Below are 15,432 nucleotides of genomic sequence, written 5' to 3'. Positions count from 1 at the left end.
TTGAAAACCAGATTTATTTTTATCGAAAATTTTAGATATCAAAATCACACAGGTGCTAAACATTTAGGACCAAAACTATATTTCTTCTCTGGGTAAAAACAACTCTTCCATTGGAAATTTTCATATTGTCTCGAGAGGTGATAGATGAAAAAGTCAATCAATTTTTCTCTTTGGATTTATTCATCTTCAAAACAGAAAAGTTGGTAGAAGTCCCAGAAAGAGACTGACTAGACTTATGGTAATACTTGGGATCGAGAGAATAAGTCATCCTATGTTCCTAGAGTGCTTCACACGGCCCGATCAGCCAATGCACGAGCAGCCAAGGTAGAGTGGCAAAGAACATAAGTTCATTCACGATTGCAACAGCCAAGACGTGGTAAATCTTAAGGTTATTTTGTTCATCTACTATAATTGCAATTCTTCGTTCATTTGTTTGGTAGTGGTGGTAGTAGGGTACATGCTGGGAAACTAATGGGACAAAAAACCCAAGTTTTCTACTGGCGATTTTTCTATTATCTAGAGAGGTGATACAGGGAAAAGTCAATCATCTGATCTCTTCTTGATTCCACAATTTTCAACAGAGAAAAGTTGATAAAATTCCGTTCCCTCGACCACGATGACTGGAGTTTCGTGCTCATATGAATTGATATTGCAATTGTAGCGCAAATGACGAAAAAAAAAGTAAAGAGTCCACATACAGAAGATGGAGTAGTGTTAAAAAGGAAATAGTGCTGAAATGCAATTAGTAACGTTCAGGATCCCATACCACACGGTATCAGAATAATTCAAGTGAACTTGCCAAGTCAATTTGAGGATGAGTGACTTTCTAATGTTGGGGTGGCTTTGCTCAGGGAAGGATCTATATATTGAAATATGGCCTCCTCCAAGAACACCAGAAAAAACTCATCATCCCAAAATTAAATAGCCATCACAGTCCAAAGTTTCCCCAGTGATGAAGCTTGTTCAAATGATACATTTCGTGTTGACGGTGTCCTTAAAGCCAGCTATCACACCAGCAGCAACATACCCTCCTATAGCCAAGGATGGCTGCATTGATACCTCTGGAAAAGTAAAGATCCATTACCCCTTTGGCATGACAGAAGATTGTTATCTTGAGTCGAGACTTTCAGTCAATTGTAACTACTCTTTAATCCTACCATTCTAAGCATATATTTTTTATTTTTTAAAAATTTTTTCTAGTAAAAGAGAATGAAATTTAAGAAGCGGGTGTAGGGAGGAGAGATTTGAACCCAAGCCCTCTAAATCCTGGAACCTCAATCCTAGACCCCTATTTGATAACCCAATTCAATATTTAAACTAAGTGAGTTCATATCTTAACATGTTCAAACGTGTTTGATAAAAAAAAATCGAACTTCTGATTTAATTAAGTGGCATCGAATTTTCTAGATAATTTTTTTTAAAAAAATATAAGTGATAAACTAACCACGTATTACTTAATATAATATATACTCAAATATATCAAATATGGTACTTAACAATTCAATAATTTAACGAATTCTGCCTTCAAAGTTTAAATTTCATATTTTAGTTTTCAAATTTTAATTTTATCTAATACACTCTTAGTCACTAGACTAAAACCTCATAGGCTGAAGCATATATCTTAATTACTTTCATGACATACATTACATCCAAAAACACATTTATGAATTTTTTCTCATATCAAGTGGAAAAAATTTATCGGTTCCCTTATTGTTTTTCACGTGAATAAATGGAAAGACCAGGGTGGACTTGAAAGTCTTCCCTTGCGGAGTCATTATGTCTTTAGCATGAGCAGCCCCGTAAAGACGTGGACCTCAATGTCATCAGCGACTACTGTGACAGCTTCCCCAGTAAACTCCATACACAAATGAAGCTGAAAATTATTGCCCAACAAATAGTCCTTTACGTCTTGACTGCATTCATTTGAAGTCAACCGTCCTATTTGGGGTCTACAGAAGAAGTTTCAATTGTAAAATGCGTAGGCCTTCTGCGCGTTTACTGACTAAGTCTTCCCTTTACTTTTTTTTTTTTTTTTTTTCGTCGAAACGTTAGCTTTTTATATAAATAACCGTAACCTTTACAGTATTTGGACAAAGGTCCAAACAAACGGGCAAGCTGCCCCGCAAGATCACTGATGCCTAGCATCAAGATTGGGATTCACCCATTCTTCATCTATCCAGATGTTTAGAGCATAAATGCTTAGCTTAATACATTCTTGACAGGTGTCGTGCCTGTGCAATAATAAATACCTGTTTAAGAAAAATAAATTTTCTGTGTATAGTAGTAAACAGGGTCGAATCCACAGGGATTGGAAAAAATTCGATTCTTTTTAAATTCGAGACACGGGGGATTTTTATCAGATAAAACTAAAAATAAATAATTAAACAATTTAACTAAAAAATAATTAAACAATTTAACCAAAAATAAATAAATAATTAATACGAATGTAAATGGCAATTAAATAAATAATAAATAAATTCTAGCCAAGGATACAACTACGTAGACACAGTCCATTCATCCGATCATTGATGCAAAGAAGGTTCACTTAATTTTATTAACAGGTTAGTTATAGTCGTCGATAAACTCTAACAACCAGCTTTTCCTTAATTTATTGATAACCAAGGTACGACTATTGATTACCCCTAACCAGGAAATACTCCTAGGTACGACCGTAGAAATTAATTTCCTAATTGCATTAAAAACTAGAAAAGCCTAACCCAAATTAATAACACGCTACGAGGGTTATTTAAATCAGATTGCATGTTCCCCTAGTATGTGAAAATACTAATTGTCACTAATATTAACCAACTAAACAATTACGGATTTAATTGATTAATTTGACAAGAGATTAATAAGTCAAATTGCACATCGGGCCCTTGATATCCAATTAACAAAATAATCCCATGGAAATTAAAATAGAAAACATGCAAATATTAACAAATTAAGGAACACGTAAAATTAATTAGATCTCACAGATATATGGGACTGCGTCGTCGCGTTGATCCTTGACTAGATGAGAAAATTAGCCACGCCTCATAAGAAAATCTTCACACAATTCAATTGAATTTAAAGACATCATCTTTCTTCGATAATTGAGAGAGTGAATAACAAAGCTTTCGGAAGAGAATAAGAAAATTGCACACTAGAATTCAACAAGCCAAAACAACTCCCTATTCTCTCCTCCGGAACATCCCTCGGAGAGAAAACTAAAACTCCTCTTCCCAGACGGAAGAGAAGAAGAAAAACTAACTCCGGAAATGTGCGGCTCTCCCACGCATAAAAACAAGCCAATTCGAAACTTCACTCCACGCTCACAAAAGAAAACATTCCTTCCCTACCTAATCAACTCCACCGAAAACAAAAGCAAAGCCAACTATGGTTTGTCGGTTTCCTTTGACCAAGTGCACAAGTTCACAAATAAGAGAGCAAACCAAAAATGTGTCTTTACACAATGGTCAAGTCTTCACGGTCCCCACCTAATTGAGATGCTGGCCAGTCAAATGCAATTCAATTCCTTTTCATCATAGAAAGAAATGGACGTTGGTTTACACCATGCATGTGGGCCAATTGTATAGAGTTTCACAATAATCTTTTCAGGAAGGTTTCTGCTCCACTTTAATTTGCGGTCCCCACCAATTTTGATATGTTGTCTAGTCAAATTGAATTCCCAAATGCAATTCCATTCTTTCTCGTTGGTTTGCACCCGAATTGTGTAAAGCTTCACAATAATCTTCTCAAGAGGTTTCTGCTCCAATTTCTGAAATTATATCCAAATACCAAATATAAATATATATTGACAATTAAAGCAAATTAAAGCAATATTTGGCAAGAATAAAAAGGAAAATTAACAATAAAATTACTAACAATTAACATCCTATCAATTCCCCCCACACTTAAATCATGCTTGTCCTCAAGCATGAGAACAACTAAATTCAATAATGGCTAACTCTCATTTCATTTACTGCCAAGTTGCGTTTATCCCAAAATCAAGTTTTAGTAGTTAAGTGTCAAGACATATTTCTCCCGGTTAGCTCCTGAAATCATAGACTCGTCCAATTCATAGCTAAGTCGTTTAAGAAATCAAAATATTAAACTAGCAAAAGTTAGCAATTGGGTCAACTGACAACCAAAATCTCAACATTGAAGAACAAGGATCGGCAGGCCAACATGATCATAAGCTTACATATTATTCTTTTATATATATATATATATATATATATATATATCTTTTTTTTTCTTTTTTTTTTTTGAATAAATGCTCAGTCCCAAGCTATTCAAGTCTTTTGACGTGAACTCTGACATTTTTAGATGAAAGAGCCCAGTTACTCAACTTTTCACAGCTTCAGGACTACCTACTCATAGATATCACCACTTTTTGACGCGAAAGTCGACACTTGTGGTGAAGACTCCCGGTTACTGGGTGATGACACTAGCGGAGTAGAGCCATTTATTAACCACAATTAAAGCACCAGAATACCAGATAATTAAAGATCATGGCCCACGTCATCTCCTAATATGGAGAACTAAGATCAACAATCGCCCAATCCACACAACAATTGCTAGTAAAATATTTATATTGCCTAAACAATTTAACCACAATTTGCACCAAGTCCTTAAACTCATGATATTCACCAAGATAATATGCTTTTACTTGCCATCTAAACAAAATTCATAGGATAAATCACAACTAGCAATAGAAGAGCGAGTTGCCACATTTATTCATCAAGACAACAATAAGAAAAGCAACAATTTAAAGAAACTCCAATCAAATCCAAATCCCCCCCACACTTAAAATATACATTGCCCTCAATGTAACAAATATATAGAAAAAGTAAGAAGAAGGGCAACGAAACTCCCCTGAAATCGTCAAGACATCGGTGGATTAGCCCCTGGGGTTGATCTGAGTCTCACCATTTTCTCCAAATATCACTCCAATGAATCACCCACAAGTTATACAAATACCCCAACACTTATAGTAAATGCAATCAATAAGCACTTGTGGTTCCAAACTCAACTACTTCAATAAGCAAATTTAAGCATTACAAGCACCTCCTAATTTAACAAACAATCTCAGCAAATTACCCACAATTGGACACAAATTACAGCAATTTAAACACAATTCGACCCAAAATCTCAACAATTGTCTCCAATTGGATAGTTAAATACACACTCAACCAATCCCAATAACCATTCAAATCAACAAACACACGCAGGGGCATCCTTGAATAGAGTTGGCCAATAGAATCCACTCTCTAGCACCTTACGAGCCGTTCTCTTTGGTCCAAAGTGACCTCCACATGCAAAAGAGTGACAATAGGCTAGAATAGATTGAAATTCAACTTCACTTACACATCTACGGATGATTTGATCGGCACCCCGCTTCCAGAGGTAAGGATCATCCCAAATGTAGAACTTTGCATCGCTCCTCAACTTGTCTCTCTTTGCCTTAGGCCATCCTGTAGGAAATTTGTCAGTGACTAGAAAATTAACAATATCTGCATACCAAGGTAAAGATGAGTTAATAGAAAATAAATGCTCCTCGGGGAATGCTTCTCTCAATGGGATGTCATCTTCGACGACTTGTACTCGACTCAAGTGATCTGCTACCAGATTCTCCGCCCCTTTCTTATCTCGGATCTCCAGGTCGAACTCCTGTAGCAATAATATCCACCGTATCAATCGCGGTTTTGCCTCTTTTTTTGTCAACAAATACCGCAAAGCTGCATGATCAGAAAAAATAATAACTTTAGCACCAAGTAAATAAGACCGAAATTTTTCTAAGGCAAAAACAACTGCTAAAAGCTCTTTTTCGGTGGTTGAATAGTTCAATTGAGCTCCGTTCAAGGCTCGAGATGCGTAGTAGATAGCATGAGCTGCCTTTCCTACTCTTTGACCCAATACCGCACCCACTGCATAGTCGCTGGCGTCACACATGATCTCGAATGGGAGGTTCCAGTCAGGGGGTTGGATAATAGGTGAGGTGGTCAATAACTCCTTTAACTTATTGAATGCCCCCTTACATGTTTCATCAAATTCGAAGGATACATCTTTTTGCAAAAGTTGGAACAAGGGTGCTCCAATTTTCGAGAAGTCCTTGATGAACCTTCTATAGAAACCTGCGTGACCCAAGAAGGAACGAACTTCCCGCACACTCGCGGGGTAAGGTAAAGTAGATATAACATCTATTTTTGCCTTATCAACCTCAATACCTGTAGATGATACAACATGACCCAAAACTATCCCGTGTTCAACCATAAAATGACATTTTTCCCAATTAAGCACGAGATTAGTTTCTATACACCTTACTAAGATCAATTTCAGGTTATCTAGACAGTTTTCAAAACTTTCACCATATACACTGAAATCGTCCATGAAAACCTCAATAATTTTCTCAACATATTCTGAAAAAATACTTACCATGCATCTTTGGAAGGTAGCAGGTGCATTGCACAATCCAAATGGCATCCTTCGGTATGCAAATGTCCCAAATGGGCAGGTGAAAGTAGTCTTCTCTTGGTCTTCGGGTGCGATGGCAATTTGAAAATAACCTGAAAATCCATCCAAGAAACAATAGTAAGCTCGACATGCTAATCGCTCCACCATCTGATCAATGAAAGGGAGGGGAAAATGGTCCTTTTTCGTGACGGCATTTAGCTTTCGGTAATCGATACACTGTCGCCATCCGGTGGGCTTTCGAATTGGTACGAGCTCACCCTCTTGGTTTGATTCCACTGTCACCCCTGCCTTCTTCGGGACCACCTGTACTGGACTTACCCACGGGCTATCTGATATTGCAAATATAATTCCAACGTCCAGCAGTTTTAAAATCTCTTTCTTTACGACCTCCATCATGAGAGGATTTAATCTCCGTTGAGCTTGCCGTACGGGTTTAGCATTCTCCTCGAGTCGAATTCGGTGCATACACACCGCAGGGCTAATTCCCTTGATGTCGGCGATGGTCCATCCTATCGCCTGCTTATGTTCCCTAAGAACTCGAAGTAGTTTCTCTTCTTGAACCTTTGATAAACCCGCGGAGATGATCACTGGAAGTGTCTCCCCTTCACCTAAGTATACATACTTTAGGTGTTTCGGCAGTGGTTTTAGTTCCAAGACAGGTGCCTGCACCACAGATGGAAGTAACCTTTGGTGAGGTTCGGGTATGAAAATCGGTGCAAGATCATACCTTGTCTTTCGTGGTTGGTAATGTTTGCAACGATCCAATCACGCATTTAAGCTCTTCACTCAACTCTACCCTAGAGGTCGTTTCGGACTCAAAGTGCCTGGTCAGGACGACCTCTAGTTCATCCCTGCCTTCAATTTCAAAAACCTCCTGTATAGCATGGTCAATAACATTTATCGAGAAAACAGAGCCAATATTTGAATCGGATGGATATTTCATGGTCTCAAAGATGTTAAAGTGAACAATCTCACCATCAAATTCCATAGACAAAGTACCCTTATTAACATCAATTTTGGTTCGGGCTGTGCTCAAAAAGGGTCTACCTAACAACAAAGGTGACGGATCACGGAAGTGTTCATCCTCCATGTCGAGCACATAAAAATCAGCTGGAAAAACCAATTCGTTAATTTTTACCAAAACATCTTCAATCAACCCGTCAGGGTATGCATTGGTCCTGTCAGCTAATTGGATTATTATCCCAGTCTCTTTCAAAGGGCCTAAGTTTAAGGAAGCATAAATGGACTTTGGCATGACATTAATTGAGGCTCCCAGGTCTAACATGGCCTTTCCAATCAAAGTATTACCTATCCTACAAGGAATAGTAAACATACCTGGATCTCCGCATTTTGGTGGAAGTTTCCTTTGTAGAATTGCTGAAACATTCTCCCCAACTATAACTCGTTCATCCCCCTTCAACCGCTTGCGGTTGGCACACAGGTCCCTCAAAAATTTTGCGTACCTGGGTACTTGTTTAATCGCATCCAGCAGGGGTATGTTGATCTCCACCTTGCGAAAGATCTCCAAGACCTCTTTTTCCTTGTCTTGCTTCTTTGGTTTCTCTAACCTGCTAGGAAAGGGAGGTGGATTAGTTTTAGTTGTAGGAATTGGGTTCGAGGGTACCTTTGCATTTTTGTTGTCTGTGCCCTCCTCTTCCAATTCTTTCTCAATCCGTTCCTCGTCCTTGTCTTTAGGAATCACCGGTTCGGGTCCTTGAACTTCCTTGCCACTCCTTAAGGTCATTGCGCTTACATTCTTTGGATTTGCCTCAGGTTGAGATGGCAACTTTCCTTGAACTTGGGACTCCAACCGGTTGATTGTTATAGCCATTTGATTCATTTGATTTTGCAATGATTGCACCTGTCCCAGTTGATTCCTCATACTTTGCAAGTCTGAATCCGTCTTTTGTTGATTAGCAAGTAATTGCTTCATCATCTCTTCCATGGACGGACTTGAGTTTGAAAGTGGTGGTGGTGGTGGTGGGCGATGATGGTACTGCTGTTGGTGTCCTTGCTGTCTATTTGGCACAAAGTTAGACTGCCTATTTCCTCCATAACTAAGGTTGGGGTGATCCCTCCAACCAGGATTGTAGGTACTTGAGTATGGGTCGTACGGCTTTCTTGGCGCGGGCGCGTGGCCAGCCATGTTCACCTGTTCAGCAGTTTCTTCTTGAACCAATGGACACATTTCCGTAGGATGACCCACGGCAGTGCATACCCCGCACACTTTGGCTTGCGATGTATTCCCCACAGCTAGTTGTCGCACAAAAGATGTCAATTCGGAGAGTTGCTGTTGAATAGAGGATGTTTCTACCTCATTCACCCTACGCGTCGGGATGTCCTCTCTTGAACCAAACTGCTGTGAGTTCTCAGCCATCCCTTCAATCAACTCCCAGGCTCCTCGAGGAGTCTTGTTCACCAATGCCCCTCCACTTGCAGCATCGATTATGCTTCTGTCCCTGAAAAGCAACCCCTCATAGAAATATTGAATGAGCAGTTGCTCACTTATCTGATGCTGAGGGCATTTGGTGCACAGTTTCTTAAACCTCTCCCAGTACTCATAGAGTGACTCGCCTGGGTGTTGTTTGATGCCACATATCTCCTTCCTTAGGCTCGCAGCTCGAGACGCAGGAAAGTACTTGTCCAAGAATTTTTTCTTTAGTTGGTCCCACGTGGTGATACTACCAGGCGGTAGGTAGTAGAGCCAGTCTTTTGCGGAATCCTTCAAAGAGAAGGGGAAGGCCCTCATCTTTATTTGCTCTTCAGTAATTCCCGGAGGCTTCATACTGTTGCAAACGACGTCAAACTCTTGCAAGTGCTTGTAGGGCTCCTCACCTGGTAGACCATGAAAAGATGGCAAGAGATGAATTAGACCAGATTTTAGTTCAAAGGGAGTGTCATCATTTAAATGTGGAAAAGTAATGCACAAGGGCTGCTGATTTAAATCTGGAGCAGCCAACTCCCTTAGTGTTCGTGCATTTGCCATAGTGACTTCCTCTTGGTCTGAATCACTTGAATTGTCACCAGACAAATTTGTCGGCTCAACCTCTGGATCAAGTCCCTGAGGTGCAATATCGTATTGCTCCTCCCTGAGCCGCCTGGTTTCTTTCCTCGTTCTACGCGCGGTCTTCTCTACTTCAGGGTCGAAAATTAATTCGCCTGTACGAGAAGAGCGAGGCATAAACTAGAAAAATACCAGAAAAAAAATGAACTTAAAAAGAAACAAATGATTAACGCCAGTCCCCGGCAACGGCGCCAAAAATTGACAGGTGTCGAGCCTGTGCAATAATAAATACCTACTCGAGAAAAATGAATTTTCTGTGTATAGTAGTGAGTAGGGTCGAATCCACAGGGACTGGGAAAAATTTGATTCCTTTCAAGTTCGGGACACGGGGGATTTTTATCAGAAATAAACTAAAAATAATTAAACAATTTAACTAAAAATAATTAAATAATTTAACCAAAAATAAATAATTAATTAATACAATTGTAAATAGCAATTAGATAAATGATAAATAAATTCTAGCCAAGGATACAACTACGCAGACACAGTCCATTCATCCGATCATTGATGCAAAGAAGGTTCACTTAATTTTATTAATAGGCTAGTTATAGTCGCCGATAAACTCTAACGACCAGCTTTTCCTTAATTTATTGATAACCAAGGTACGACCGTTGATTACTTCTAACCAGGAAATACTCCTAGGTACGACCGTAGGAATTAATTTCCTAATTGCATTAAAAACTAGAAAAGCCTAACCCAAATTAATAACACGCTACGAGGGTTATTTAAATCAGATTGCATGTTCTCCTAGTATGTGAAAATACTAGTTGTCACTAATATTAACCAACTAAACAATTACGGATTTAATTGATTAATTTGACAGGAGATTAATAAGTCAAATTGCACATCGGGCCCTTGATATCCAATTAACAAAATAATCCCATGGAAATTAAAATAGAAAACATGCAAATATTAACAAATTAAGGAACACGTAAAATTAATTAGATCTCACAGATATTTGGGACTGCGTCTTCGCGTTGATCCTTGACTAGAGGAGAAAATTAGCCACGCCTCATAAGAAAATTCCCACGCAATTTAATTGAACTCAAAGACATTTATCTCTTACTAATAATTAAAAATAAGGATTATATTCTCTGTAGTCTAATACAATAAAAATAGTCTCATGGAAGAGACGCAAAGTAGCAAAAACTCTCAACTAGAACATCATCAAAGGCAGGAAAGGAAAACAATAAGAGCAGCAAGGATACCAACAGGTAGGGAAAGAAAGGTTCTGCAACAGATTGATAGCAACTGTTTGAGCCAGACAGGAGTGACTAAGAGGAAACTGGAACTGGTGGATGAAAACATGACAGAAGCTGAGAACACTGAACATTTGCAGTAAGGGTGGAGGTCAAGACATAGAATTAGGACAAACTGAGGAAGGGGTGGGTGCCAGCCTGCACTGGCCCCCCAGTGATAAATGAAGATAATGGTGTGGAATTGTCAAGATGTCGGGAGCCTCTTAATAGTTCCCCATCTAAAAGAGTATAAGCAACTCCTCTCCCCAGATTTGATTTTCTTATGTGAAACCAAAAACAGAAAACAATATATGGAAAAAATTCAAAGGATCCTAAACTATTAACACAGTTACATAGTGGAAGCAATGGAGAGAGCAGGTGGAATGGTCCTATACTGGAATTCAAAAATCAAAGTAGTGCAAGTGCAACACACAGCTTTTACTATAGAGGCTCACATAGAGGATCAAGTCAATAACTGTGACTGGTGGATGGTTGGAATCTATGCAAGCTATGATGATTCAATAAGAAGACAACAGTGGTCAGCCATACAATGAAGGAAACACCTATGATGATCTTGATCCTTGTATTTTGATATTTACAAAATAATTGGATAATACTAATATCCTTTCAATAAGAAAACTTTTCAGCTCTGAAGCAATTTGATTCAAAGAATAATTGAAAGAAGATAAAGGAAGATGAAAGCTATCGGACACTCACAAAGACAATACCAGACATTCGATAGACAGTGCAGATTATATCGGACAGAGAACATCTTCACCGGATGTCCGATAGAATTGAGATGATCTTTCAAACTCTCTATCTACTATTGGACGCAAGCATCGGAAGTATCGGGCATCCGATAGAATTGAGTTTATCCTTCAAACTCTCTGTCTACTATCGGACACAAGCAACGGTAGTACCGGACGTCCGATACTCCCAACGGCTAGTTGACTCGAGTGAATACTTCAATAGTGTAGCTCTGTGAGGGTTGTCCTGAGGGATAGTAAAACTTCTTAACTTGACCCAGTGGAACTTGGGACAAGGAGGAAGTGACTCTTCCTTTGTACACAAGATTGGTTATATTTCATTAACTTGAAGAAGCTTGTTTGAATTGATCTTCAAGTTCAAGAGAAGCTTGATAGTCAATTGGTTTGCAATTCCTTTCTTCTCATTTACTTATTGTTATGTTGTGATCCTTAAATTGCTTATCTCTTCTACTTCTCTCAAGTGATATTGTTCCTTTATTGATTGATTCATTGGGTAATTACTTAGAAAAGAGGGTAAATTTCATATTGAGCAAAAAGTGCTTATAACTTGATTAGCTTTTTAATCAACCTAATTCACCCCTCCTCTTAGGTTGTCTTCAGGCCTAACAACCTATGGGGCAGAAACTAGATGATAGCTGGGGATTTCAATGATATATGCTCCAATGAGAAGAAATTACGAGGAAGAATCAAAGAAGAGTGGACCTTCAATGACTTTAGAAACTTCATCAATGAAAATCAACTGATAGACATTGGGTGTGAAGGACAACCTTGGACCTGGAGCAATAATTGGGAGGGGGATGGTGAAATCAAACAAAGATTAGATAGAACACTCAATAGTGCACAATGGAACCAGAATTTTGAAAATGCTAAATGTACTCACGTTAAGACACATGCTTCTGATCACAGTGCTCTACTAGTCGATAATACCCCATTGGAAAGAAACAGAAGGAAGAGATTTTTCTTTGACAAGAGATGGCTTCAAAGGGATGGAATTTCAAATGTAATAAAGGAAGCTTGGAACAAGAGTGCTGAGGGTTCAAGAATGTTTCAGGTTAAGACAAAGGTGAGAAACTATAGAATAGCCCTCCTGAAATGGAGCAACAGAATCAATAAGAATTCCAGAAAAAGGATCAAGAACATCAAGGAGCAGTTGGACCAGATTAAAGGAGCATCACTAGAGAACAAAAGAAAGGAAAAGGCAATACTCAAAGTGCAACTGAGGGAAGTTTACAGGGATGAGGAAATTTTTTGGAGCCAAAAAGCTAGACTCAAATGGCTACAAGAAGGAAACAAGAATACTCATTTCTTTCATGCACAGGTGAATGGTAGGAGGAAGAATAATAGAATGCAAAAACTACCAAAGGAAGACGGGAGCTGGACAGAAACTAAGGCAGAACTAGGAGCTGAAATTGGTAACTACTACAGGCAACTTTTCACCAAATAAACTAATAGTAGCAATCACGAGAGTTTAGATGGGATCCCAAAGTCTATTTCTGAAGACAAGAACCAGGATCTAATCAAGCCTGTAACAAAAAAGAAAGTCAAATCAGCATGTTTCTCTATGAAAGCAACAACACTCCTGGCATAGATGGGATGTCACCCCTATTCTTCGAGAAATTTTGGGACATAATCAAAGGAGACCTGGTAAATGCCACAAAAAGTTTCTTTCATTCTGGTAATATGCTTAAGGCTATCAATCACACTATCATATCTTTGATCCCCAAAGTCCCTTGCCGCACTAATATGAAGCAGTACAGATCTATTAGCCTCTGTAGTGTGATTTACAAAGCCATTGTTAAAATCCTAGTTAATAGGCTTAAACCTATTCTGAATCACCCTTTCTCATCAATCAATCTGCTTTCGTTCCTGGGAGACATATTCTTGATAACATCATTATCTCTCATGAAAACTTGCATTATCTTAAAAATAAAAAGCAAGGTAAGGATGGATTTATGGCTATGAAGTTTGACATGTCAAAGGCCTATGATAGAGTTGAATGGCACTTTCTGCAAGCTATGATGGAAAAAATGGGATTCTGTGAGAAATGGATAAAATAGATCATGAAATGCATTAGTACAGTCTCCTTCTCATTCAACATTAATGGGGAGTGTAAGGAATACATTTTACCAAAAAGGGGAATTAGACAGGGTGACCCACTGTCACCTTACCTATTCCTCATATGCTCAAAAGGCTTTTCTAATCTGCTAAAAAGTGCAACATGAGCAGGAAAGATGAATGGCGTCAAGATAAGCAGACAAGGTCCCTCAATAACCCATCTCTTTTTTGCTGATGATTTCCTAATCTTTTGCAAAGCCAATTCTCAAGAAGCAAGGAGCCACAGAGGATACTAGAACTTTATGAATAAGAATCTGGTCAAATGGTTAACCTAGACAAGTCCAGTGTGTTTTTCAGCAAAAATGTGAATTAGGCAACAAAGGAGGAAGTCTATGTAGAGCTAGGAAGAATAAAACCAGTATGACAAGGGAGGTACCTAGGATTGCCAATGGTGATATCAAGGACTAAAGTGCAATTGTTTGGTTACATTAAGGATAATATCAAGAGGAGGATGCAAAGTTGGAAAAACAAGCTTTTAAGTTCAGCTGGAAAAGAATTCCTGATCAAAGCAACTTCTATGGCAATTCCTACGTACACAATGTCTTGTTTCAAATTACCTTGCAGGATGTGCAAAGAGATCAACTCCATGCTATCTAACTTCTGGTGGGGAAAAAAGGACAACGAAAACAAGATTCACTGGGTAGCCTGGAAGCAGCTGACCAATGAGAAGAAAAGAGGAGGAATAGGGATCCAGGAGATTCAAAGCTTTAACAGAGCTTTGCTGGCCAAACAGATATGGAGAGTCATCAAACATCCAAATCTATTATCCAGCAAAATTCTGAAGGGCAAGTATTTTCGAAATTGCAATATTTTGGTATGCAAAACTCCTAACAATGCTTCATGGTTTTGGCAAAGTATTATGAGTGCCGGAGAAGATCTCCAATGGGGGATAAGGAGAAGGATAGGGAATGGATAGTCAACTAGATTTGGGAAGCTCAGTGGATTCCAAACCAACCCCAAGGGAAACCAATCATAGCCAAACCAGAAGAATGTCAAATACACAAAGTTGCTGATCTGATCGTGGACTATAGGTGGAACAGAAACCTCATTTTCAAAACCTACAACAAAGGGGATGCAGAAAACATTCTCAAAATTCCGATTAGCATCACAGGAAAAAAGGATAACACTTTCTAGATAGGGAACCAAAATGGAGAATATACGGTGCAATCAGGTTACAAGTTAATACAGGCCAAGAAAGAACAAGAGGGAAGAGGAAGAAAACATGGGATTAAATGAAACAGCAATCAAGCAAGACACCAGATGTGGAGGGTTTTGTGGAGCCTAAATATTAGTCATAAAATTAAGATATTCATCTAGAAAGGTCTAAAAGAAGCAGTTCCAGTCAAAGAGCTAATATGGAGGAGAATGATGAAAGGAGATCCAATATGCTCAGGATGTGGAGAGGATATAGAAACATTGGAACATATGCTGTTGGAGTGCAATAGAGCAAAGAAGATCTGGAAATGAGCCCCAGTACAATGGGATGGGATTCAAGAGTTGACTTGGAACTTCAACACCTAGTGGGCATTATTAACTGAAGCCAAACATAGAGCTCAAGGTATGTATCATATATCTCTTATAGCAAATATTCTATAGCAAATTTGGAAATGCAGGAATGAAAAAGAGTTTAACAACAAAACACAGGAACCAGTGTAGGTGATCAACAAAGCCTGGAATGCCTGGATGGAGTTCAACAATAGGGCCAAAAAAGCTAGGAGCTGTAGCATAGGTAAAACAACAATACCACAACAAATGAATGAACAAGAGGCCAGACAAAATCTAGAAAACTGAC

At 38.7% G+C, this 15,432-nt stretch overlaps 1 protein-coding gene and 1 non-coding gene across 2 annotated transcripts; one reads left to right on the top strand and one right to left on the bottom strand.

Moving 5' to 3' along the window:
* Nucleotides 1-5,196: 5,196 nt before the first annotated feature.
* LOC140015740 (uncharacterized) lies at nucleotides 5,197-9,637 on the bottom strand. The gene is made up of 4 exons (XM_072068556.1): nucleotides 7,595-9,637; nucleotides 7,184-7,330; nucleotides 6,351-7,119; nucleotides 5,197-6,209 (listed from the first exon to the last, which is right to left on the bottom strand). Exons 1-4 carry the CDS (start codon nucleotides 9,635-9,637, stop codon nucleotides 5,197-5,199), a joined length of 3,972 nt encoding a protein of 1,323 aa, XP_071924657.1.
* LOC140016328 (small nucleolar RNA R71) lies at nucleotides 8,964-9,070 on the top strand. Its single transcript, XR_011822725.1, has one exon. It is a non-coding gene; the product is annotated as a small nucleolar RNA R71 (small nucleolar RNA).
* Nucleotides 9,638-15,432: the final 5,795 nt, after the last annotated feature.

Source organism: Coffea arabica, chromosome 10c (genome assembly GCF_036785885.1).
Source record: "Coffea arabica cultivar ET-39 chromosome 10c, Coffea Arabica ET-39 HiFi, whole genome shotgun sequence".
Classification (NCBI taxonomy): domain Eukaryota; kingdom Viridiplantae; phylum Streptophyta; class Magnoliopsida; order Gentianales; family Rubiaceae; genus Coffea; species Coffea arabica.
Note: the sequence above shows the minus strand (reverse complement) of the source record. Positions and strands in the feature narration are given on the sequence as shown.